Genomic DNA, 23,541 nt, shown 5'->3' with positions numbered 1-23,541 from the left:
TTTTTTTTTTCCTGCTCTCAGACGAAACTGCATTTTAGCCGATGAAATGGGCCTTGGCAAAACAATCCAGTCCATCACATTCCTCTATGAGATATACCTGAAGGGAATCCACGGTCCTTTCTTGGTGATTGCACCTCTTTCCACCATTCCCAACTGGGAGAGGGAGTTCAGGACATGGACTGAGCTAAACGTAGTGGTCTATCATGGTAGCCAGGCTAGCCGAAAGACTATTCAGGCTTATGAGATGTACTACAGAGACACACAGGTACATAATGCTGCTTTTGTCATTTGATAAGCATAGGTTTTGTTTTGTTTGTTTTTTATCATTTGAGTTTATGCTTCACAAGATTTCTCCAGGACTCTATACATAAGGCTGTGCATTCAAGAGCCACTTCATTGTAAATAAAATCTGTCTTCCTGCAGGGTCGTGTAATAAAGGGAGCCTACAAATTCCATGCAATCATCACCACATTTGAGATGATACTGACGGACTGCCCCGAGCTACGGAGTGTGCCGTGGCGCTGTGTGATCATTGATGAGGCTCATAGACTCAAGAACAGGAACTGCAAGCTGCTTGAGGGCCTAAAGATGATGGACATGGTTAGTGCTTCCACTTCAACCTAAAAAAAATATATATATATTTTCTGAAAATAACCTGCTGTAAATATAGCAATAGCTTTCACTTTTACTATATGCAGGGCTCCTATGGTGCTGCAAACCTGTAACTATTCAGGCATTTTAATGTTTTCCAGCTCTGAAAAATCACAAGTTCATTTTAAGTCATTTTTCTGTTATGCTCTTTGAATTTTTCTATTTAGTTCAGCAAGAAACTAGAGCTGTGCAATTTTAGTGCATTTCTTTCCATCACAGCGGTGCGCTTTGGTTCCTCCCTAAAAGATAAAACTCAACGTCAAAATCAGCTACATCAGTGATTGTTGTAAAATGCAGTCTACTGTTGCTAAACTGCAGGACATGCTCAATAAGAGTTATTAAAACTGCATTTACCTGTGAAAGAGATGCTATTCTTCTAGCGGCTTTCTGTGTGCTCCGAGACGGAGTGGAACACGGAGAAGCAAAGTATACTTTGGGCTTCAGGTTTGTGCTTAACTGGTCAAATACACACAGAAATATGTCAGTCGATTTTCTCTTAAGTGAACATAAACGGGGATACAAGTCACATATGTAACAGGATACTGGATCTGTGCATTCAGTCTTAAAGTGGACAGCAGCCCAAAAAAACTGCTGCTTTGTTTCAAAAATTAAAATGTTAATCAAAAAAACAAAAGACAGAAAAATCACTCACTGCTCTTTAGTAGATTTAGTAGGCTTAATCTATATTTAATTTATACTGTTAAGACTATGCAGTAGTTTTACATTTGATAACTTTCTGTTGATAGTTTGGGGATATTTAATTCATAGGAATGCTATATTTGTTAAGCTCCAAGTTGTTCCTAATCACCTTTAAGGGAGGGGAATGGGATATGTTGCACATGTTGCTTGCCAATAAATAGAGTTGTCAATTCGTGATATTTTCTTATCTTTTTTTTTTTTTTTTTAATAAATATCCTTAATATTTTGTTGTTAAGAATTGCTAAATAACTGCAGTGGGTCTATGTAAAGCCTTTTATTTATGTAGTATTTATTTCGATGATCGGTATTGGTGATCAGTATCTGCCAATACTGCAGATTAGAGCTCCTTTATTGGTCAACATTGGATAAGACATTAGAGGAATTAATTCTTGTTTGTTACTTAACAAGACTCTCTATCTTCCATAGGAACACAAAGTCCTGCTGACTGGGACCCCACTGCAAAACACAGTGGAGGAGCTCTTCAGTCTCCTTAATTTTCTGGAGCCAGACAGGTTTCCTTCAGAGTCTACCTTCATGCAGGAGTTTGGAGATCTTAAAACAGAAGAGCAGGTATGGAATATCAGCACTTGTTAAACCACTGTACTTGGTCTGTAAAACGTTTCAGAGATGCTTGGATGTTTTCTAATGGATGTCATTTCCTTGTTTTAGGTGCAAAAGCTGCAGGGCATTCTGAAGCCCATGATGCTGCGCCGACTGAAGGAGGATGTAGAGAAGAATCTTGCTCCGAAAGAGGAGACCATCATTGAAGTGGAGCTGACCAATGTGCAGAAGAAATACTACCGTGCCATCTTGGAGAAGAACTTTGCCTTTCTGTCCAAGAGTGGAGGCGGCGGAGGAGGAAGCGGAGGTGGAGGAGGATCCAGTGTTCCCAACTTGCTAAACACCATGATGGAGCTGAGAAAGTGCTGTAATCACCCCTACCTCATCAATGGTGAGCAACAATCTCAGATGTGAAACTCTACATGTAAATTGAAAACAGTTTTATTTGCTAACGGTGTATGCTTATTGTATAACCATTTCTCCAGTCAGCCAGATTTAAATTTCACTCTTTTCTCTGTCTGTAGGAGCTGAGGAGAAGATAATGGAGGAGTTCAGGGAGAGTCACCCCTTAGACCAACCGGAGTTCCACCTCCAGGCCATGATCCAGGCTGCAGGAAAACTGGTGCTGATCGACAAGCTGCTCCCCAAACTGAAGGCTGGGGGTCACCGTGTGCTCATCTTTTCCCAGATGGTGCGCTGTCTGGACATCCTGGAGGACTACCTCATCCAGAGACGGTAGGATGTCTGAGCCCACAGCACTGCCAATGAATTGAGAGAAAAACACTTTTTATTTTAATGTGCAATCTCATATGTCAGGGTAGAAATAACAGAAAATACTTAAGAAGAAATTAAATCAACCACTAGATATATATAGTTAATGTATGCTCCATTTCCTGTAATCTAGGTATCCATATGAGCGTATAGATGGCAGAGTTCGAGGAAATCTCCGCCAGGCAGCTATTGACCGCTTCTCACGGCCAGACTCTGACCGTTTTGTGTTCCTGCTGTGCACCAGGGCTGGAGGCCTGGGTATTAACTTAACTGCAGCTGATACATGCATTATATTTGACTCTGACTGGAACCCTCAGAATGACTTACAGGTAAGCATGGTAGTTTCACACCATATAATGTGCATATGCAAGTGAAAATGTGCTGGACCTGAATTGGAAGCCATTTTATTACATAAAGAATCTTAAAGCTGCATTCCAGCTAGCTACTCAGCTGGAAGTGCTTTATCACATTGTGCAACCTTAGCAGTTTTCTAGGATGTGTGTGCGAGTCTTTAGGGGTGGTGTGTGACTGTTTTGTGCTGTTGCCTTCAGGCACAAGCCCGATGCCACAGGATAGGACAGAGCAAGGCTGTGAAGATTTACCGCCTGATCACCAGAAACTCTTATGAAAGAGAAATGTTTGACAAGGCCAGTTTGAAGTTAGGACTGGACAAGGCTGTGCTTCAGTCCATGAGCGGAAGGGAGAATGCTGCCAATGGGGTATGAACTGCACACAGCGCCACCATCTTGTGGTGTTTCACTGAAACAGTAATCCAGATGGTTCATTAATCAAACATACTTTGCACATGTTGGCAGTCAGTGGAAAGACCTCTGATTCCAGTGCACTGAGACTTGTTTTCCTTTTTACCTAAATTTATCCATTCCATGAAATACTCTAGATGAAAACAGTAAATTTGAGATCTTTAATTTGTTTGTTTGGGTTTTTTTAGGTTCAGCAGCTCTCTAAAAAGGAGATTGAGGACCTCCTGCGTAAAGGGGCTTATGGAGCTCTAATGGATGAGGAGGACGAGGGATCCAAGTTTTGTGAAGAAGACATTGATCAGATTTTGCAGAGACGCACACAGACCATTACTATTGAATCAGAAGGCAAAGGCTCAACATTTGCTAAGGTGATGGCATTTAAAATTGTTGTTTTTTTTGTTTTGTTTTTTGACATGGCTGAGGTATTTGATTTTAACAAAAAAAAAATTGACCCACCCATCAATGCTATTACGTAATTACCAGCATATATGCTTACTACCCATTTCATCTTGCTCTTAAAATAGTGCAACCTAAAGGGTAAGTGTCTCTGATCTCACTATTTACATTCTTTTTTTCCCCCCTACCAGGCAAGTTTTGTGGCCTCTGGGAACAGAACTGACATTTCTCTGGAGGACCCAGATTTCTGGCAGAAATGGGCAAAGAAAGCAGAGCTGGACCTGGATGTGATCAATGGCAGGGTAAGATGCAAATTAACAGAGGAAAGGAGCTCTCTTGTACTGTGAAATGCCTCACAGGAGATGTTGCATAAAGTGAGACACTAATCTGTAGCACCTCTTTCTTGTGTAATCATGTGTGGAGCAGTTATGGCTGACTATTCATTGTTTCGTTAATGCCAGGGTCATGCATTAGCAGCTTTTGACGGGTATCATATTCATAATTCTGTTTGACAATTGATAACTGAAGATATGGTGTAAATTAAAATCTGGGTAGTTTCCACCACACTCGGTGGTGTCACTCCTCATAAATATGCTATCTGGGCATAATTAATGAGGCTGATTTCCCCAGGCTAACAGTGCATGGAATGTAGCCGTAATTGAGCAAAGGCGAAATTGTTTAAACTTGGCCATGGGAAGCATTTTCTGTAATTACCACTGTTCTTTGCACTCAAGAGAATTATAGGCACTAAGCATCTTTTATCTACATGAGAAATAAGTGCTTTATCACATTTTCTGCATATGTCCTTGATTTAGAGGTCTTCCATGTTGCTATCTAGCAATCACATATATCATTGTGCTGAACAAACAGAATCCTTTTCTGCTGTCTTAAATACATGTGGGAGTGTTCTAACCCCAGATCATATCTCTTGTCAGAATAATCTGGTGATTGACACTCCTCGGGTCCGGAAGCAGACTCGTCACTACAGTTCTATGAAGGAGGATGATTTGATGGAGTATTCAGAGCTTGAGAGTGACTCTGAAGACAAGCCCATTCAGAAACCACGGAGGCCCCAGGACCGAACCCAGGGGTACCCCCGGAGTGAGTGCTTTAGAGTGGAGAAGAACCTGCTGGTGTATGGGTGAGTGCAGTCTGGAAATGGTCTCATTAAAGTGTTGTTGATTTTAACATCTTTGTGGCAGACTATGCTAGCCTTAAAATCTACTGAGATCACAATTGTTCTATATCAACATCTTGCAATTGAGCAGTCCCTGGGGCTTTCCCTATAATTAGTTCTCATTTAGCAGATGCTTTTTGCTCAAAATCAACTATACATGACCCTGTAGGGCAACACAGCACCCCCACTGGGAAAAATATCCCCACACATTTTCCACATAGAAACATGCAAGTTAAAATTATTGCAGTCAACTAACTTTTTCAGTCCATGTCCCTCATTAATAGATTTCAGTTTCCCTTAATCGTAGCTCGTCATAGAAACCAGCTTTAGCAGGAAGTCCATCTCAGTGCCATGAGACAGGATATTCAGCTTCCAGCTTTATTTTATCGCCATCCAAATTCCCCTTGTCTCGTCTTGTTTTCCATTTGGAATGAGAATATCTGGTAGCTCACAGGCCACCAGTGCAGTGGCCGAGTTTGTCACGCTTCCTTGTCCCGGGGCAGTGGCAGACACTGCGCTATCTAACGCGCACAGTTAATTAAGCGCCAGGCCTCAGTGCACTCAGCACTAATCATGGCTGGCTGCACGCACCATGTCTGACCAGTGTGTATATATATATATATATAATTTTTTTTTTTTTTTTTTTCCTTTTCAGTCAGACACGTCTAGACCCCTGGGCTATATGGCAAATTAGATCCATCAAGTCTGAGAGCTTTGTCTCTTCTGATTTTTTTTTTTTTTTTTTTTTTTTTTGGGAAAGCAGTGTAATGCTGTGAAATCAGAGCAGACCTTCCCCCCCCTCTCTCTTCCCCAAAAGCCCTTTAGGCTTGTGCTTAGAGAGCGCTTGAGTACTCCATCAAATAACAAGGGCATTGGGTCTCCTCATGGTCATGCTCCATGCCAGCAAGGCAGTGGTGCAACCCCCCCTCCTCCAGTTTGTGAGAAATAGTACAATCATAGAGTAATACTCTTCTTAAATGATCTTGACACTGTGATCGTTTTTTCCCAGACAGTACAAATTCACTTTTTGAATTAGTTTAACTAGTCTTGTCAGTGACATTTTTGTGCTGCTTTACAAAATTGAACAGAACTCTAGTTCAAAAAGGCTTGAACTGTGCCCTGGCTAACTTCTTCTCTGTTGTGCGTAGCTGGGGCCGCTGGGGTGACATCCTGTCCCATGGACGCTTTAAGCGTCCGCTGAGGGAGCGAGACGTAGAGACCATCTGCCGTGCCCTCCTGGCCTACTGCCTGCTCCACTACCGTGGAGACGAGAACATCAAGAGCTTCATTTGGGACCTCATCACCCCCACCGAGGACGGCCAGAGCCGCACACTGACCAACCACTCTGGTAGGACACTACAACCTCGAAATTGCACTTCTTCTTTCTTGCATTTACCTCTTAACGTGTTAAATGATGGCATTTTTGTGGTTTCAGGACTGTCTGCTCCAGTGCCCCGGGGCCGTAAAGGGAAGAAGGGGAAGCCGCAGGCTGCTCAAACTCACATGCCACAGGCTGACTGGCTTGCTGACTGTAATCCTGACATCCTCCTTCAAGAGGATAGTTATAAGAGACACCTTAAACACCACTGCAACAAGTATGTCCTTTTCCACCTTTACAGAAACTTCCAGCAAAAATAATGTAAATCTGTTTCCAGGGTTATGGTCTTGTGAAATAAAATAAATAAAATGAAATAAAATCTGTGAAATTATTAAAGTTGTGAATATATAGTTAATATATACTAATAGTTAATCCATGATATTTTCCAACTTGTTTCCCACTACTCCAAAATTCAATTGGCTGTTTGTTGCACTTTAAAGTACTTGTGGAGTAAAAATTCTAGGTCAATGTGATAACATTAGTCACCCCATTGAGGGTCTTGGAGACACTATGATTTAAGATCAAAGTATAATTAGTATAAGTTTAGATCTGGTCAAAGTTTTGTACCGGACATGAATAGAAATCTTCCCACCAATTTTTGTAAAAGTATCTGCTGCTGTCTTTTTTTGAAAGTAACCTTTGATATCCTCAGAAGCAGGTGCATTTGAAGACTTGTAAAAAGGTTTTCAACTTTGAAAAATTAATCAAAGCAAACTTATGAATTTAGCTGAACATGTCCAAAAGTGAGTTTGTGCTGTTACCTTGTGGTGCAGATGTTTCATTAAGTTGCTTGGCTCATCCATAGTTTAGCTTTGACTAATGAATGTCAGTTAAAAAATGGCCAGCTGTAGAGAATCTGGCAAAAGAAAGAGTCCCATCTTTCTGGCAAAGGCTTCTGCCAATGAAATAATGAATGACAGGCCATGAAGAATCTTTTTCATCACTGAAACGAAAGATTTTAGGATCACTCAATAATTCATCGTTCAGCTCATCAGGCCGCATATAATGATTTTCCCTCTCACCCCACATGTCTGTTATGCCCTGTGTCGCCGGCTTTCGTCTTTTGTTTTTTGAGGCCTCTCTGGTTTCATTTGATAAATAATTTCTGTTGCCAGGCCAGCATTGTTGTGTCCTGCCTAACGCTAGGCAGTGACAGCAGAGAGAGAGAGAGAGAGAGAGAGAGAGAGAGAGAAAGGAAAACAAGGTTTACACTGCTGGCTCTGATGTGCATCCAGAGAAGGGGAACAGAGCAACAGCTGAGGAAACGTTACGAGACGATAAATGCGAGGTGCTTAGACCGCCAACCATCTGCTCGCCGCACTGCAAACTTCTGCCTCTGTACTTTGGAGGCGTCCCGTTAGCACCTCCCCAACTTCCCTAACAGCATTAGGAAGGAAATGAAAACGAGAGGATGAAGGTGCTAGAGTCCGTATGCGTGGAGGAGGGGGGAGAGGGTGGGTACGGGCGGCTCCCCAAGCGCAGCGGCGCGGTGCCAGGCCAGGTGCCAGGCAGACCTGTTGGAAGCGGGTGAAAGGCGGCACACACAGAGGTGATTATGTGCAGCCATCTGTCAGGCGTGGAGGCTGCCGCACAGCGTGGCTAATCAGCCCTGGCAGCATGATGGATGAGCCGTGGCACATGCCAAAGAGCTGCTGCTGCCGCTGCTACTGCTGCTGGCACAGCTCGTAGCTGGCCAAACTTACTCACTCTTTTGTTTTCTGCCTTCTCTCCTTCCTTTGTCCCTTTTTCCTTCCTTTCAAATCTGTGTGGCACTCCATTAACCCCCAACTCATCTGTGTGTTTTTTTTTTTGTTTTGTTTTTTTTTTGTTCTCTTCTGCCCTTTTTATCCTCTCTCTTGCTCGCTCTATCTATGACAGAGTGCTGCTGCGGGTCCGCATGCTGTACTATCTGCGACAAGAAGTCATCGGAGACCAGGCAGACAGAATCCTAGAGGGAACTGATTCAAGGTTGGCATCTCTCTCCATTCCCTTCCACTGAATCCTGCCTGCTGTTATCTTTCCTCTCCCTCCATCTCTTTCTCCTCCTCCTCTTCCCCCTTTCTGACAACACCCCCACCCAGATGTGCATGCATTTATAATGTGCAAACGTGCTCGCCATGTTGATGATCTCAAGGACTCGACTGAAGTTCTAATGACTGCGAGGGGCTCATGTGCACGCAAGTGCACAGGGTGAGATAAGTGAGCGACTCAGATCTCTGGCCATAATCAGGTTGGCCCTAAACAAACAAGATGAGAAATGGGCCTAAATGAGATGTGGCTTGCTAATGCTTGCGTTTCCTACCAGATGTCTGCAGATAGACATTAATGCTGCTCTCATTAGATTATATGCCACTGCAGCCATCTCCTGGTTTTAATCACCCTTTCCTGTGTGTGTTTGTTTGTCTTTCATTTATAGCGAGTTGGATATCTGGATCCCACAACCTTTCCATGCCGACGTCCCCACTGATTGGTGGGATCTCGATGCTGACAAGTCCCTCCTCATCGGCGTCTTTAAGCATGGTAAGCTCTGCCTTCTTACGGCTGCTCTCCAACTGGTGCTTTTGCGGTGACAGGTGACAATTGCTAATGTTGACCTATTGTAATATTGCCTAGAGATTGATTGGTGATATTTTCTGAATGGCTGATCCTGGACTAGATGGAGAGTTGATGGGAAAATGGATAGCGGGAAAAAGCCAAGATCTAATCTATCAGAGGCAACAGGCACCTCTTAGCACATTGTATTAACATTGACCCGCAGTGTTAAGAAGTGTTCTGGGAGAGCCTGCTAAATTCCCCGTTTGGGACGTGATTGTTTCTTTTGTGAAGCTACGCAGCTGTCACAATTTATCTTTTGGGGGAAAGGGGGCCAGAAGCAGTATTTAATAAGAGAGATGGAAAGGGGTTTTTCAGCTGCTGACTTTTAATTGTATAAAGTGTAGTAATAGTCGCTTTATTTAATAGTGTCTGCTGCTCTCACCACCGATATTAATCTTGGTGTGAGGGGCTTTTATGCTTCTCTCAGATTGGTCTTTTTCCTGAATGTGTGTACAGAGAGCTCTCTCTCTGGTCTCCCCTGGTGCGCTGAGCTGCGCTACCTCGTTAACAGCTGGCCTCCATACACGCGCGCGCGCGCACACACACACAGGAGCGTGTATATAACACAGGCAGCCTGTTCTTAATCATAATCCCAATTCAGTAGGGAGGTCTGGGGAGGAAACAGGGAGAGGAGAGGTGGCAGGCCTGGACTGCAGAGGAAAGAGTGATGGCCTATAAACCCCCTCATGATTACAGTTTGGCTCGGGGCGCGGCGGCAGTTAGGAACAATGTGTCACCGCATAAATCCTAATTGAAATGTGATGTTCTAGCGGGGGAGGGGGTGCTCAAGCCCCGTCTGATCAGCGGCTCAGCTGAAGTGGGTCCAGCCTGCCAATCGCCTCCCCTGTTGTGCACTGTAGGGATCCGCAGGCTCAAATCTGTTCTGCTTGGACAGTTTCAACGGGCATTTTCCTCTGGCTTGCTATTTGTTTCATTTTTGTTTTTTCTTTGGTTTGATTTACGTGTGTGTATAGATATATATTTTATATATATTTTGTGTGTGTGTGTATGCGCGAAATTTCTTTTCTTTGGAAACTTATTTGGTTTTTTTTGGGGGGGGGTTAACTACGTTTGACACCAGTAATATTTTTTTTTTTTTTTTTTTTTTTTTTTTGCTTTAACATCACCAGGGGAAATAATAGCTCCCCAGCCCTTAGCTTACCCTGTAATTATGCATATTTTATGTTCTCCGCTGCTCTCTTTTCTTCCGCTAGGCTATGAGAAGTATAACTCTATGCGTGCTGACCCCACCCTGTGTTTCCTGGAGAGGGTGGGCATGCCTGATGCCAAGGCCATCGCTGCCGAGCAGAGGGGAGCGGACATGATGGCAGATGGTGTCGAGGGGTAAGTTTGGCCCAAAATCACAGCCCCAGCAAGAGGGACTCCTCCTGCTCTTTCTTTCTCTGGCTCTCTCCCTCTTTCTTTATCCATCACCCTGCTTTCCTTTTTTTGCTTCTTTTCTTTGTGTTTTCTCCCTTTCTAAAAGCTTATCTTTTTTCACAATAGAGAGGATGAAGACCCAGAGTACAAGCCACTCCGTATGCCTTTCAAAGACGATCTGGATGTGAGTTTGGAACTATATTAGTTTTGACTGTCTAAAATCATTATTGGTAATAGATTGGATTTCATTTCAACTTTTTTTCTGTATGTCCAAAGGATTTTACAAACTCTCCTCTGGATGATAAAGATGAAGGGATGGATGGTGAGGCTGGAGAAGGTATTTGTTTTCCTAGTGCACAGGTGTTACCCATCATACTTGATTTTTACTTCTCTGTGCTTACTATCGTCTGTTTGTCCACCCTCAGCTCCTAAACCTGGTGAGAATGGCAAGGCAGGCAATCTTTACTGGCCGCCAGCCTCGGCTCTGACTGCCCGATTGCGCCGCATCATCACGGCCTATCAGCGCACTCACAAGCGCGAACAACTAAGGCAGGAAGCCATGACCAAACCTGACCGGCGCCGGCGCCGCCCGCGTGATGACATCCTGGCCATGGTAACAGAGGGAGGAGCTTATGCTCCAGAAGGAGCGGTGGCTTTCATGGCTGAAGGAGGGCCCTTCATGGCCAAGGGATCACCTTACATCCCTGACAGCGCCGCCCTGCTGGCTGATGGAGCAGCTTATTTCAAAGAGCGTCGGCAGAGGTGAGCTACTTGTAGATCTTCCATTTTGGGGGGGGTTCTAAGTTCTTCTCCTTTAGTCACGCATCACCTCAGTTTCATTTATCAACATCTGTTTTCCAGATGGACAAGGCGTGAAGAGGCTGATTTCTACCGCGTGGTGTCCACATTTGGTGTGGTTTATGACGTGCACAGACAGTGCTTTGACTGGTCCCAATTCCGTGCTTTTGCTCGTCTGGACAAGAAGACAGACGAGAGCCTGGAAAAATATTACTACTCTTTTGTGGCCATGTGTAAGCGGGTGTGCCGGATGCAGGTCAAAGCAGAGACAGGTAAACTTCTGTCTTTTGAAAGTGGGAATTTGTGCTATTGCTAAAAGCAATAGAAGTGTTCAAAGATTTTTTTTTTTTTTTCCTCCCTTTTGTGATTTTTATTCTTTCTTTCTTTTTTTTTTCTTTTCTTTTTTTTTCCCCCTTTTTTGGTTATGTAGTCCCAAACATTTTCTTCATTGTGCCCCAACCTAGTCTGCTTCCTCTACATTTAAGTATTTCTGTTTCCCTCTGTTTATGCATCTTCATCCTTAGAAGAAACATGCACAATATATCAGAACCATATTGATAGCTAATAAAAGAGATTTTGTTTTTATCACTGTCCTTCTATATTGGAGATTTAATTGTGCAGCTCATTTCCCTATTTTTTTACATTTAGATTACCTTTGCCATCATCCAATATTCAGTTAATCTTTAAAAAAAAAAAAAAAAAAACACTGTTAATACTGTTAAATATTATCTTAATCTCAATGTTTTAATACTGGACATTATATTGTAATGCCTAGATTGATTTTTTTTTTTTTTTTTTTTTTTTTTAATTCTTTTTATCTATTCAAACAAAATATTACAGAATTAGTAAAGAATCGCCATATATAGGTTGTCTGCCATGAAAATAGTTTACTTAAATTGCACTGTAATTGCAATTGCAATTTTATTTGTGCATTTTACATTTTGATGTTGCTTTGATTTGAATTTTCACGTTTTCGATTATTCAACTGAACATCATCTTTCTGCTTGCAGAACTGCCAGACCCCACCCTCATCATTGACCCCATTACAGAGGAGCGGGCTTCACGGACGCTCTATCGTATCGAGCTGCTGCGGCGGATCAGGGAGCAGGTGTTGCCACACCCTCTGCTGGAGGAGAGGTTGAGTCTGTGCCAACCCAGCCCCGACCTTCCTGCCTGGTGGGAGCCCGGACGCCATGATCGAGACCTCCTGCGGGGTGCTGCAAAGCATGGTGTCAGTCGCACTGACTACCACATCCTCAACGACCCTGAGCTGAGCTTCTTGGAGGCCCATAAGAAGTTCACACAGGGCAAGGGTGCAGAACTGCCCATCATGTCTGATCCCCTCACCCCTCTGACCCTGCTCAAAGATGAGGATGTGAAGGAAGCACACGGAGATGTGATGCCCAAAGTGGAGAACGGTAACATAGAGGATGTCAAAGAAGAAAAATCTGAAGCCCTGTCTCCTAAAAAGGAAGTGAAGGAAGAAGAGGAAGCAAATGATTTGGGTCTTAAGCTTGAGCCCAAGGAGGAGAAGATGGAAGTGGAGGAAAAAGATGCAATGGAAGTTAAGACCAAGGAAGAGATGGGTTGTTCCGTGGATGGTATGGCTGTGGAGAAGCCCATGGATCATGAGTCCACAGACACACTTCCTACCCCTGAGAACAAAAATGCTCAGGATGAGAGAGCTTCTCCCTCAAAAACTGAGACTAAAGTACTCATTGACAAAATCTCTGAAGAAGACGAGGAAGAAAAGATGGATGAGGATGACAAATCAGAAAAATCTTCACAAGCTGAAGGTGACTATTAGGCATTATTTGCTGTTTTATTATCTTTTAAAACTACATTTATTATATCTCTGTTAGAGAAACATGCCTAAAGCATTTTTGTATGCTCCAAAAACAAATTAAACCAGTTTTAAATCAGGCTTCTATTTTCTCCATTTATATTACTAAATCTAGGATTAGGCTAATTCCACTCAATCATCTGTAATTTTACTTTGAGGAGTACCTATTTAATTGGGAATTTTAAGTTAAAATGTGTAATTTATGTGCCTCTACTGACACCAAACAGAACTATAAAAATTGTTGTTTCTGGACACTCCCCCTGTATTCTATTGGTTGTACAAAAAGATTATTCTGCCCTAAATTTAGTCCACTTGTTGAGACCGTGTTGGCTGCTAAAGCAGTTCTGAAAGCATTTACACTGATCTTTTCTCTGCATATTAGACTGGGATAGAAAAATGACTTGCTTTACATTTTCCAGAGACTGTACTTGGCTACATAGCATAGATTTTGATTTTAAAAGTTGTTGCAGTCTTGTTTGTATTGAAAGATCATTTTGATTTGCAGTTGGAGCCGCCTCTGAGAGGAAGAATTTTGATGAGGAGAGTAACGCCTCCTTGAGCACAGCCCGCGATGAGACCAGGGACTGCTTCAGTGTTGATGACGTTGAGCCATCAGCTTCTCAGATGTTCAGTGAACGCTCACTCTTCTCTTTCTGGCCCAAGGTTAGTCAAACCAATCCCTTCCAATCTTTTGCTTCCCTTTTTGTCAATTTTTTTTTTTTTTTTATGCATCCAGCTTTTCTTTTCTTCTACCATATAATAATAGTGTTTGCCACAAAAGTTATTTAAAGATAAATGAAGCCAAACTTGAATCTTTGAGGAAAACAACGATGTGATGGAAAAAATGTACTTGTAGTTTCAGAGCTTCCTCCTTTTTTATAATAGAGCAAAATTTCATTATAAGATCCTTGGGACATGAAACCAGAGCTGAAATGGAGAAAATGAGATACCCTTTGTGTACCCTCCAGTTCATTATGCATGCATACACGCGCACACGCTCGCTCACGCTTGTGCTGCTCTTCTGTGTTTGTACTTCAGGACAGGGTAATGATCAATCGTATGGACAACATCTGTGAAGCGGTCATGAAGGGCAAGTGGCCTTTCAACAGGAGGCAGTTCTTTGACTTCCCAGGCCTGTTGCCTGGCTACAGCTCCATGACAACGGACAGCCCCCTGCAGAGGCGGAGTCTTGGTGATCTCTCAATGGTGGGTCAGACCAGCTATAGTGGCAGTGAGGACCTTACCATGTCACCACAGGTCAACAAGGCAAGTCCCACCTATAATCCCCCCCCCCAACAGCACCCTGAGACTCACTATGGGTGCCAATGCACCTTTTGTCTTTTGTTTAGCATTATAAAATAGATTTTAGGAGTTACATTGATTAAACACACTATCAATGTTGTTGTCCAGGATGAAACTTTGAGCCTGTCAGTACCTCGGCAGCGCAGACGCAGAAGGAGGAAGGTGGAGATCGAGGCGGAGCGTGCTGCCAAGCGCAGGAACCTGATGGAGATGGTAGCCCAGCTACGAGAGTCCCATGCTGCAGAAGGCCAGGCACAGGCCATAGACCTGACCAAAGCGCTGCACAGTGTGTCCTCCTCTTCCTCCTCCTCTGCCTTCCCTGGAGCCATGGCCTCCTCTGCAGCCCTGAAAGCACAGATGGAGCTGCTGCAAGCAGGCGCTTCCTCCAGACCAAGGGCCAACGGCTCTCTACTTGACACTGAACTCCCCAACCGGAGAAAAAGAGGTCGCAGGAAAAATGTGGAGGGGTTGGAACTGCTCTTTATGGGGAACAAGAGAGGACAGCTGAATGTGGTACGTATCCTGTCAGGATGTGATGTGGGTGTAATGCCATTTTTGTTTTTTGTTTTTTCTTTTCTTTTTTTAAACCCACACTTATTTATTTTATTTTTTTTTTCTCTCTCATTTTATGTTTCTTTGCTTCTACAGGAAAGTTCAGATGGGACCAAAGCTTTTGTAGATGGGCGGGCACACAGACCCATGTCGTCTCCTGCACAGAAAGCCCCTGGTGAAGGCCTAGAAGAGGGAAGCCATCTTCAAGGAGAAGATGGTCCCAGCACTAAGGACCTACGGGAATGGCTGAGACAGCACCCCACCTACACTATGGATGTGCCTGGATACGTACCAGTGAGTGCAATTCTTTGTACCCGCCTAACTTTGTTATTCTGTTGGCTGATGTGGGAATGTCCTTTGCTGTATGCAGTTTATCTTACAGAGTTCACTTGTTCTTATCTTTTAGAAGAATGAGGACCTCCTCCTCTCTCAGTTTGCCAAACCCAAACAGAAAAGGCACAGATGCCGCAATCCCAACAAGATAGACATTAACACGCTGACCGGAGAGGAGAGAGTCCCTGTTGTTAACATTAGGAATGGAAGAAAGGCAAGTATTTTTTTTAGAAATGGATCCATTTTATTTCCCCCAAAATATTCTTTACACTTGCTGCAACATTTATAACTTGTATGACTACAGATGGGAGGAGCCATGGCCCCTCCAATGAAGGATTTACCACGCTGGCTGATTGAAAATCCAGAATTTGCCATCGCCCCAGACTGGACAGATATTGTGAAGCAATCGGTGAGTCTTGATTTTATCTAAATTTTGATACTTTTATTCAGCAAAGATGCTTCAAATTGAACAAAAGTGACTGTGAAGACAGTTGTTACAAAAGAGATCCATTTCATAAATGCTGTTCTTTCAAACTTTATATTCATTAAATAGTCCTGATTTCTAGTTTACACACATTAAGCATTTTTTTTTTTGTTAGTGTATATATATATATATATATATATATATATATATATATATATTAGTTTCTTGAGCACCAAATTAGAATTTCTGAAGGATCATGTGACACTCAAGACTGGAGTAAAGGCTGCTAAAATTCAAATTTACCGTCACAGGAATAAATAATATATAAGTTATTTTAAGTTGTAATATTTTACAATATGACCTTAAAAACACAATAAAACAATCTTTATTAATCCAAACTTTGTAATGGTAAGTTATACCTTAAATAATTTATTTTTGTTCCCAGGGCTTTCTCCCAGAGTCCATGTTTGACCGTCTCCTGACTGGGCCTGTGGTCAGAGAGGAGGGCGTGCGCCGCAGAGGCAGACGTCCCAAATCTGAAATCGCCAAGGCGACGGCAGCAGCGCAGGCAGCGGCTGCAGCAGCAGCTTCCACATCCGGTGTTAATCCTTTACTGATGAACGGACTGTTTGGCAGTATGGACCTGACCAGTCTGCAGGGCCTGCAGAACCTCCAGAGCCTCCAGCTGGCAGCTGGCCTCATGGGCTTTCCCCCTGCTCTCGGAGGGGGAGCGGACGGCAAGCACGCCGCAGCCATGCTGCCTCTCATGCTTCCTGGCATGGGTGGCCTTCCCAACATGTTCAGTCTGGGGGGTCTATTTGGAGGAAACCTGGCTGCAGCTGCGACGGCGACCAATGGTGCGTCTGGTACAGAACAGGCTGAATCTGAGGAAAATCCCAACCTGAAGACGGATGAGGAGACCAAGGAGGAAGGAGATGAGAAAGAGAAGGAAGCCGAGAAACCAAGTGAAACAGAGTCTGCCGAGGCTACGGGTGACGCTGCCGCACTGAATGCAGCTGCTGCTGCTGCGGCCGCCGCTGCTGCCACCGCCGGCATGTCTACTAGCCCGCTGGCCTTTAACCCTTTCCTGCTGTCCACCATGGCCCCAGGCCTTTTCTACTCATCCATGTTTTTACCCCCCAGCCTTGGTGGCCTGGGCCTCCCAGGCTTCCCCCAAGCTTCTCTAGCTGACCTCCAGAGTGCTGTGTCCGGGGCCTTAGGGGCCGCCGGTGAGGACAAGGGGTCCAGCAAAGGGCCCGGCACAAATCAGGACCAGAATGCCTCTGCGGCTGATGTCGAAACTGCTGACAACACACTTGAAGACAGTGACTCAGAGGAGAGCCAGAACAAGACTGCTGATTCATCAGTACTAGATGATGACCTGGCAGGGCCGGTAGAGGAAATGGACTCCATGGAAGGTGGAATGGATGATGAGGACGACGATGATGATGATGATGACGATGATGATGAGGACGATGATGACCCTGCTGATGAGGATGACAAAAGTGACTGAAACTGAATCAGGCCTTCTAACATTTTTCCCAGGGCTGAGGAAGACACACTGAACTCTGACAGGATGGTTAGTGAGTTTACATGCCAACTCAATATCCAAAACACTTTGGTCGTTTGGTTTTTGTTGACAGGTAAAGTTAACAGGAAAGCAAATAAGCTGTCTCTGTAACCATTAGCATAGCCAGGGATGACACGAACAGACATAGATTTGTGCGGATGTCAAAAGGGTTTTTTCCCCTGTATTTTTCTTTTTGTGTTTTTGTTGGGTTTTTTTGAAGTCTTTGGCACTGTGTGGGTGCCTTCTAGATGAGATGGAAATTTCCTGAAATATTATAGGAATTAATGGTTCCGATAGTGCTATGCTGCTCTCTCTTTATTTTAATATTATTTTGTTTTGTCTTTTTTTTTTTTTTTCTCTTTCTCTACTGTTGATATTGTAACAATGAGTAGCATCTCGTAATATTCAGTGGTGTACAATTTAACGGCATTAAGACACTCTCCGCTGCTGAAGAAGAATCGTGGTTCTCGTTGTACTGTTCTGCTGAGAGGAGCGGGCGAAGTTCTCACATATCATAGCCTACACTCGGACTGTTCCCAGTCTCTCACACTGACAATCCAAACGGGTGAGGAGACCTCTCAACCTGTGGAGACAGCAATAACGAAGGCAGCTTTTGAATGTTCGATTTTACTCTTTTGACTGAAAGTGTGAAAAAGCGACATGAAATAAATTACTGCAGTCAAATTGTCTCATTGTATCCATGTTAATGCACTGGTGTAAGAATAAAATCAGGTACCTTTATCTATTTGAATGGACTTTTGTTACTTTAGCCACAAAGCTGAACAGCATTACCTCAATTCTAACTAGCCTTGAAGTTTACAGACATAAATGTTGTACATGTTTTTGTTTTGTTTTTTCTTTTGTGAGTGGTTTTTTTTTTTTTTTTTTTTGAAACCATCATGTATGATGAACTGTAAATTGCTGCCAACTGTAGTAATGATGCTTTTAATAAAAGTGACTCACAATATTCGCCTAGGAAACCAAAACTCTGTTTGTGTAGCTCTGTGGGGGATGTCAAACAGCATCCTCTGTCGACAACTAACCTTTTATATATCATCTAACGGAATAAATGGTTAATTCCCTTTACGTTCACGTGTTTGATCTGTTAAGTTAGATTTATTTGAAACAATTGTGAAGATTTTTTTTTTTTTTTATCATTAGCACCAAATGTTTAGCTAAAGCTATATTGAATGTAGGTGTTAACAGACTTTAAAAGCACTAAATACAATTAAAATTAAGTTTTGATATTTAAAATTTCATTTTTAAAGAACAGAATTTGAAAACTGAATGATTCTGCATTAGATGCCTCATACAGTAGCGCTGCATGACCTGGTTGCCGGGGAAAGAGGTTCCGACAGGCCTGTTTACTCTAGCCATCATAAACACCATCAGTCCTGTGGAGCGGTTGACATAATGCGCTCCGACAGGACGGGAGGACATGGCAGGGGCTCTCTGTCCGCTCCAGTAGCCAGCCATTATGAGCCTAACGCCTGGAACAAGGCTTTTTTCCCCATCTCTCGACAGACATCTTTCATAATTGCACTTTCCGATGAAGTGGCTCGTGAAATCCATAGGTCTCGTGTGCACCCAGCATGCAGCTCTTGGCAGGAGATAGAGTTTGAGATTTGGACAGGAGGTGCTCATACACGGAGTTGTCAAAATGGTGCCTTTTATTGTTGCCATGGAAGTCCTGAGGTGTTAATGTACGTTAATTGAGTTTTTGGATGAGGGAAATGATTTCCCTTGTCCTTTATAGACAAACTGCTGTTGCATTTGTTCAATAGATTTTTTTTTTTTTTTGCTTCCTGTTTTTAATGAAGAGTGAGTTATTGTGTTGTCAGGGTGGTTTTTGTGGCATTGAAAATCTTCTGTGGTTCCTTGTCATTATGTGCCATCTTGACACATGGCGCAGTCGCTCGCAGAGGGCTCGTCACCGCCGGCATCGTGCCTCCTTCACAAACCACTGACTGCTGGGTGTGAAGTCTGTCATTGGCGAGGAGGCAGGTAGTGGTTAGCCACTGAGCGTCAAACATGGCAACACAGCACAGTTCACTAACGCTGGGCCGCTGGGATTAGAGCTGGCAGCTTTTCCTTGGGAGAGGCCCTTTCTCAGGAAGGCCAAACTGAATGCTTCCCTTGGCTGCAGCTGCTGTGCTGTTGTAGTCATCTGTAAAAGAGGACTTCTGGCACTGAACCACCAAAAGGGTTAAAAGGGTTAGTTCACACAAAAATGAAATTTCTGTCATTAATTACTCGCCCTCATGTTGTTCCAAACCCGTAAGACCTTCGTTCATCTTCAGAACATAAATTAAGATATTTTTGATGAAATCCGAGAGGTTTTATCTCCCATAGAAACCAAAAAAATTTCCACATTCAAGGTCCAGAAAAGTAGTAAAGACACCGTTAAAATAGTGACTATAGTGGTTCAACCTTAATGTTATGAAGCGATGAGAATACTTTTTTGTGTGCAAAAACAAAACAGAAATAGCGACTTTATTCAACAGTTTCCTCTCTTCCCTGTCATTCTCATTCGCAGTTTACGTTGAAAACATTGCAGAGCTTCCCTGTTCTGCGTCAGAGCGCCAGCTCATTGGCCGGCTCTTGCGTCAACATCACACATATGCGTCGTGATGCTCACGTGAACATCGTCAGCCAATACTGAGCCGGCGTTCATACGTAAACACGGAAGCGCTGCACTGTCAACTGCGTAGGAGATTTGACAGGGTATAGATGAAATTGTTGAATAAAGCCGTTATTTTTGTTTTGTCTTTGTGCACAAAAAGTATTCTCGTTTCTTCATAACATTTCACAAGTTCACCTGCCCATTCAATCTGAATGGTAAAAAAAAAACTTGGCTTGCTGTCCTCGAAAGAGGCTCAAACCCGAGGCTCGGCTCGAGCTCCGAGTTAAACCCCCCTATAATAGTACTGCGCAGAGGGAGAATAAGAGAAATAGAGGAGGAGGGATGACGCAGTGACTGCTGCTTATATACACGCTCATAATGATGATTGACAAGACTGAATGTTTAGGCTCCTCCCGAACCTACGTTTGGAACTACATTAAGGTTGAACCACTGGGTGAGGGTGAGTAATTAATGACAGAAATTTCATTTTTGGGTGAACTAACCCTTTAACAATTTCCAATGAAATCTTCACAAAAGCTTCACAAAACTAAAAGATGTTTACTATGTATTTCCAAAGTCCCTTAAAGTCAGTTCGCTCAGTGGTCATTTTTGTAAGACAAGTTTATTTTTTTTTCTGAATGTTCAGCACCTGACTACTTGAGACCAAACTCTGCTTTATCTTTTTGTCAAAATTACAGATCTAGAATAAACAAAACAGTAATAGGCTCTTTAAAGTCCCGTTCACACCGCCAGCAACACGCAGTAATAAAGCTACATGATCCAGTTCGTTTTCAATGGAGAGCTGGCAACTTCCGATGACATGAGCAACAGAGACTATAGAGTACCTCAGGGATGGCATGTTTTTGTAGGCCAATCCGGAAGTTAGTGGCGCATGGGTTCCCTCGATCGAAAGCCAATGCATTTTTCCCATAGACTTTTGGAAAATTGCAAAAAATAAGCTCTTTGTTTAACAAAGGACACTTACACGTTTTGTCTGACAAGATCATCTTTACAAGTTAACACAACATTTATACATTTTGGAGCCTAAATAAAGTCGTCAGATATAAAAAAAACTAACAGTAGGCTATAAACGGACTACAGCACACCATGGTCACGAATCAACGTCACCACCACCAAGCTTCCTCAAACTTTATTTAAAAAAACAACTTTATTTAAAAACATGCTCGCTGATTATGATCTGTGCTGTGTATGAATACTTATCCACTTTTTTATGAGAAATGCTGTCCAAATGTCCTGTTTGTCATGATGACGTCTAAAGTCCCCACCAAAGGAAGTAGTCCCTTTTAGCAATTTGTTAGCAACCGCTGTTTTTAAGACACAATAAAGGTTTAAAAAATCACAAGCGGGTTATAACTGGTGTGTTTTATCTCATAGATCAAAACGTGAAAATATTTAGAGGCTTTGTTAACCACAAACCTTATTTCAGGCGATTTAGCAAAAACCCATTCAAAAAACCTATTGACTTCGGGGCAATGGAACCGGAAGTCCTAAAATGCTAACTCGCTTCCGGGTTTTGCCTACAAAAACACGTCATCCCTGAGGTACTCTATTGGCTACAGAATGTGGGTGTCAAATGACACAAGTCACGCAACAAAAGTTCAGAAAAGTTTAACTTTATTCAAATAAGCAACAAATTTTGCAAGTGACATCCAATAAGAGTGAAGACTGTCAGTGGAACTCTCAATTTACCATCTGAAGTGCAGGCACGACAGGGCAGTTCCGGAGCGATTTCACTGTTTTATATGATTTGACTGTAACCCCATACATAGATATAATAAAATGATGCATGGAAATAGTCGTCAGTCTTTGGGGCCGTTTACACGACACCATTTTCAACTTAAAATTGAAAACTTTTTATGCGATTTGGGTATTACTTGTGCGTATTACTTGTTCAGTCTATAGGCGTGTAGTTTTTCTTTACAAAGTGACCTCACCAACTAATAATACAGTGTTTTTAATAGTTTTCGCAGAAATCTTGTGAGCGGGAAACGTTTTGAGTTATCAGTAGTCATCTGTATAAATAAAGCGTGAAGAAATAAATGTACGTCATGTAAACACCCTTCATGAGTTTGATTCTTACATTGATAGTTCGTGTTGTTAATTTTATGATGCAGTGAGCAGTCAATACATCATTTATGATTGCATTTTTTGCTTTGGAAATTTGGAAATTTTGCTTATGATTGCCCGACATGCAGTCTATCAATAATATTACAGAGAGAGCACTAGAGAAGCATCTTCACAGTACAGACTAGCGACATACAGCGACAAAGTCAATAGATATAATACTAAAAAATGTGCATAAACTTTTGTGCTCAATTGAGTCGGATATTTTTTTTTATTTATTAAAACATGCACATAAACTACAACGGAAACACATTTACCGAAATCACCCCCTACACCCCTAAATAGCACTATTTGAGGGGACAGCCATTTGTAGTGGCGTCTGTAACCATAGTGGACATTATCGAATGGACTCATTCAATCCCACAATGCATCGCAATAACAAGTGTGCAATTGATGTACAGTCATAGACTGTAAAAAAAAATATGGACATAGTGTCCGTGATGTCACCCGTAGGTTTCTGAAGAGCATTTTTGAATTCTAAAGCCGGCCATTGCCATCTTGTCAGCGCGCCACCATGCGTCACTCCTGGATAACAGAACGGGCAAAGAGGCAGGACGTGGGTGGAGCTGAGGTGACATGACGGCAGCGGCAATCCACCTGTCACTCAAGTGGCTGTGCCCTTAATTTTGCAGAACTTTAAGGCTTAATATAATTTAAACTGATGAGTTATTTAAAAAATTCACCCCCCTCATAGTTGTCATGAAGGGCAAAATTAGCTATATAGACCAAAACCACAATTTGTACCAGGCTGTAAACGTTTTTTTTTTCTGCTGTAAAGTTGGGCATTTTAACATGGGGCTCAATGAGATTCTGCTCTCTTTTGGAGCCTGTCCCTAGCGGCCAGTTGATGAATTGCAGTTTAAGTCACTTCTGTATTGGCTTCAAAAGAAACGGGGGGAGGTTGCTGCTTGTGTACACTCAACGGCTAGAGAAATACCCATAATGCACTGTGACGGTCGTGTTGAATGAATTCCTGCGTCTTGCCAGAAGATGAACTATGCAAAAGCGGTAGCCCTCCCGGCGCACTCAGCGTCCGAATTCACTCACTCGTTTTCATTCACTCCTTCAAGTGGACTATATATTAGTGGAGTAATGTAGGGAATAGTTAATGAGGGTATAGACCTTATGTAGCCCCGCCCCTTTTCAGCGCTGTGCTCGTTGTCTTTTGACTTCCGGCTTGTATTTCCACAGTGATCTTATGTATTTATGAAAGAACTGCTCATTTTAAAATCTTCCCGGTCTACTGACATTTGCTAAGACATCTGCTTTAAACATAACAATGCTCATGATAACTTTCATTAACTCTACAACAGGTAAATCCACTTCACCAGCTAATTATTCTTCAACAGCGATGCCATAGAAATATACAGAGCTACCGCAAAAACGGAAGTTCAAAGACAATATTCTAAAGATGGCGGCGCGCTTGTTTCTCTGGTAAATAAGGTCTATAGGGCTCGATTTCGAACACAGCCATAGCTATTGGCGGTGTGAACTGGGCTTAAGGCGGGACTTCCGTTTTGCAGTGGTGTATTTCTTTAAAAATAAAATAATAGTTTCAACACACCCCAAAGGATTTATCACA

General features: G+C 42.7%; 1 protein-coding gene across 1 annotated transcript in view; it reads left to right on the top strand.

The window, feature by feature from the left end:
* The window catches only part of LOC127523677 (chromodomain-helicase-DNA-binding protein 7-like), a 51,265-nt gene extending 32,988 nt beyond the window's left edge, over positions 1–18,277 (top strand). Inside the window, exons 12-38 of the mRNA XM_051914667.1 lie at positions 22–265; positions 424–600; positions 1,777–1,920; positions 2,020–2,302; positions 2,436–2,646; positions 2,816–3,011; positions 3,234–3,401; positions 3,632–3,811; positions 4,031–4,141; positions 4,775–4,980; positions 6,165–6,364; positions 6,452–6,611; positions 8,273–8,362; positions 8,811–8,914; positions 10,204–10,333; positions 10,496–10,553; positions 10,646–10,706; positions 10,795–11,131; positions 11,231–11,439; positions 12,178–12,963; positions 13,516–13,673; positions 14,049–14,276; positions 14,421–14,825; positions 14,961–15,158; positions 15,271–15,411; positions 15,502–15,606; positions 16,067–18,277. Of these exons, the coding sequence (XP_051770627.1) occupies positions 22–265; positions 424–600; positions 1,777–1,920; positions 2,020–2,302; positions 2,436–2,646; positions 2,816–3,011; positions 3,234–3,401; positions 3,632–3,811; positions 4,031–4,141; positions 4,775–4,980; positions 6,165–6,364; positions 6,452–6,611; positions 8,273–8,362; positions 8,811–8,914; positions 10,204–10,333; positions 10,496–10,553; positions 10,646–10,706; positions 10,795–11,131; positions 11,231–11,439; positions 12,178–12,963; positions 13,516–13,673; positions 14,049–14,276; positions 14,421–14,825; positions 14,961–15,158; positions 15,271–15,411; positions 15,502–15,606; positions 16,067–17,134 (6,358 nt within the window). The 3' untranslated portion in view covers positions 17,135–18,277. The remainder of the gene's footprint in view (positions 1–21; positions 266–423; positions 601–1,776; positions 1,921–2,019; positions 2,303–2,435; positions 2,647–2,815; positions 3,012–3,233; positions 3,402–3,631; positions 3,812–4,030; positions 4,142–4,774; positions 4,981–6,164; positions 6,365–6,451; positions 6,612–8,272; positions 8,363–8,810; positions 8,915–10,203; positions 10,334–10,495; positions 10,554–10,645; positions 10,707–10,794; positions 11,132–11,230; positions 11,440–12,177; positions 12,964–13,515; positions 13,674–14,048; positions 14,277–14,420; positions 14,826–14,960; positions 15,159–15,270; positions 15,412–15,501; positions 15,607–16,066) is intronic.
* The last annotated feature ends 5,264 nt before the right edge of the window (positions 18,278–23,541 follow it).

The sequence above is a fragment of the Ctenopharyngodon idella genome, chromosome 2 (genome assembly GCF_019924925.1).
Source record: "Ctenopharyngodon idella isolate HZGC_01 chromosome 2, HZGC01, whole genome shotgun sequence".
NCBI lineage: Eukaryota > Metazoa > Chordata > Actinopteri > Cypriniformes > Xenocyprididae > Ctenopharyngodon > Ctenopharyngodon idella.
Note: the sequence above shows the minus strand (reverse complement) of the source record. Positions and strands in the feature narration are given on the sequence as shown.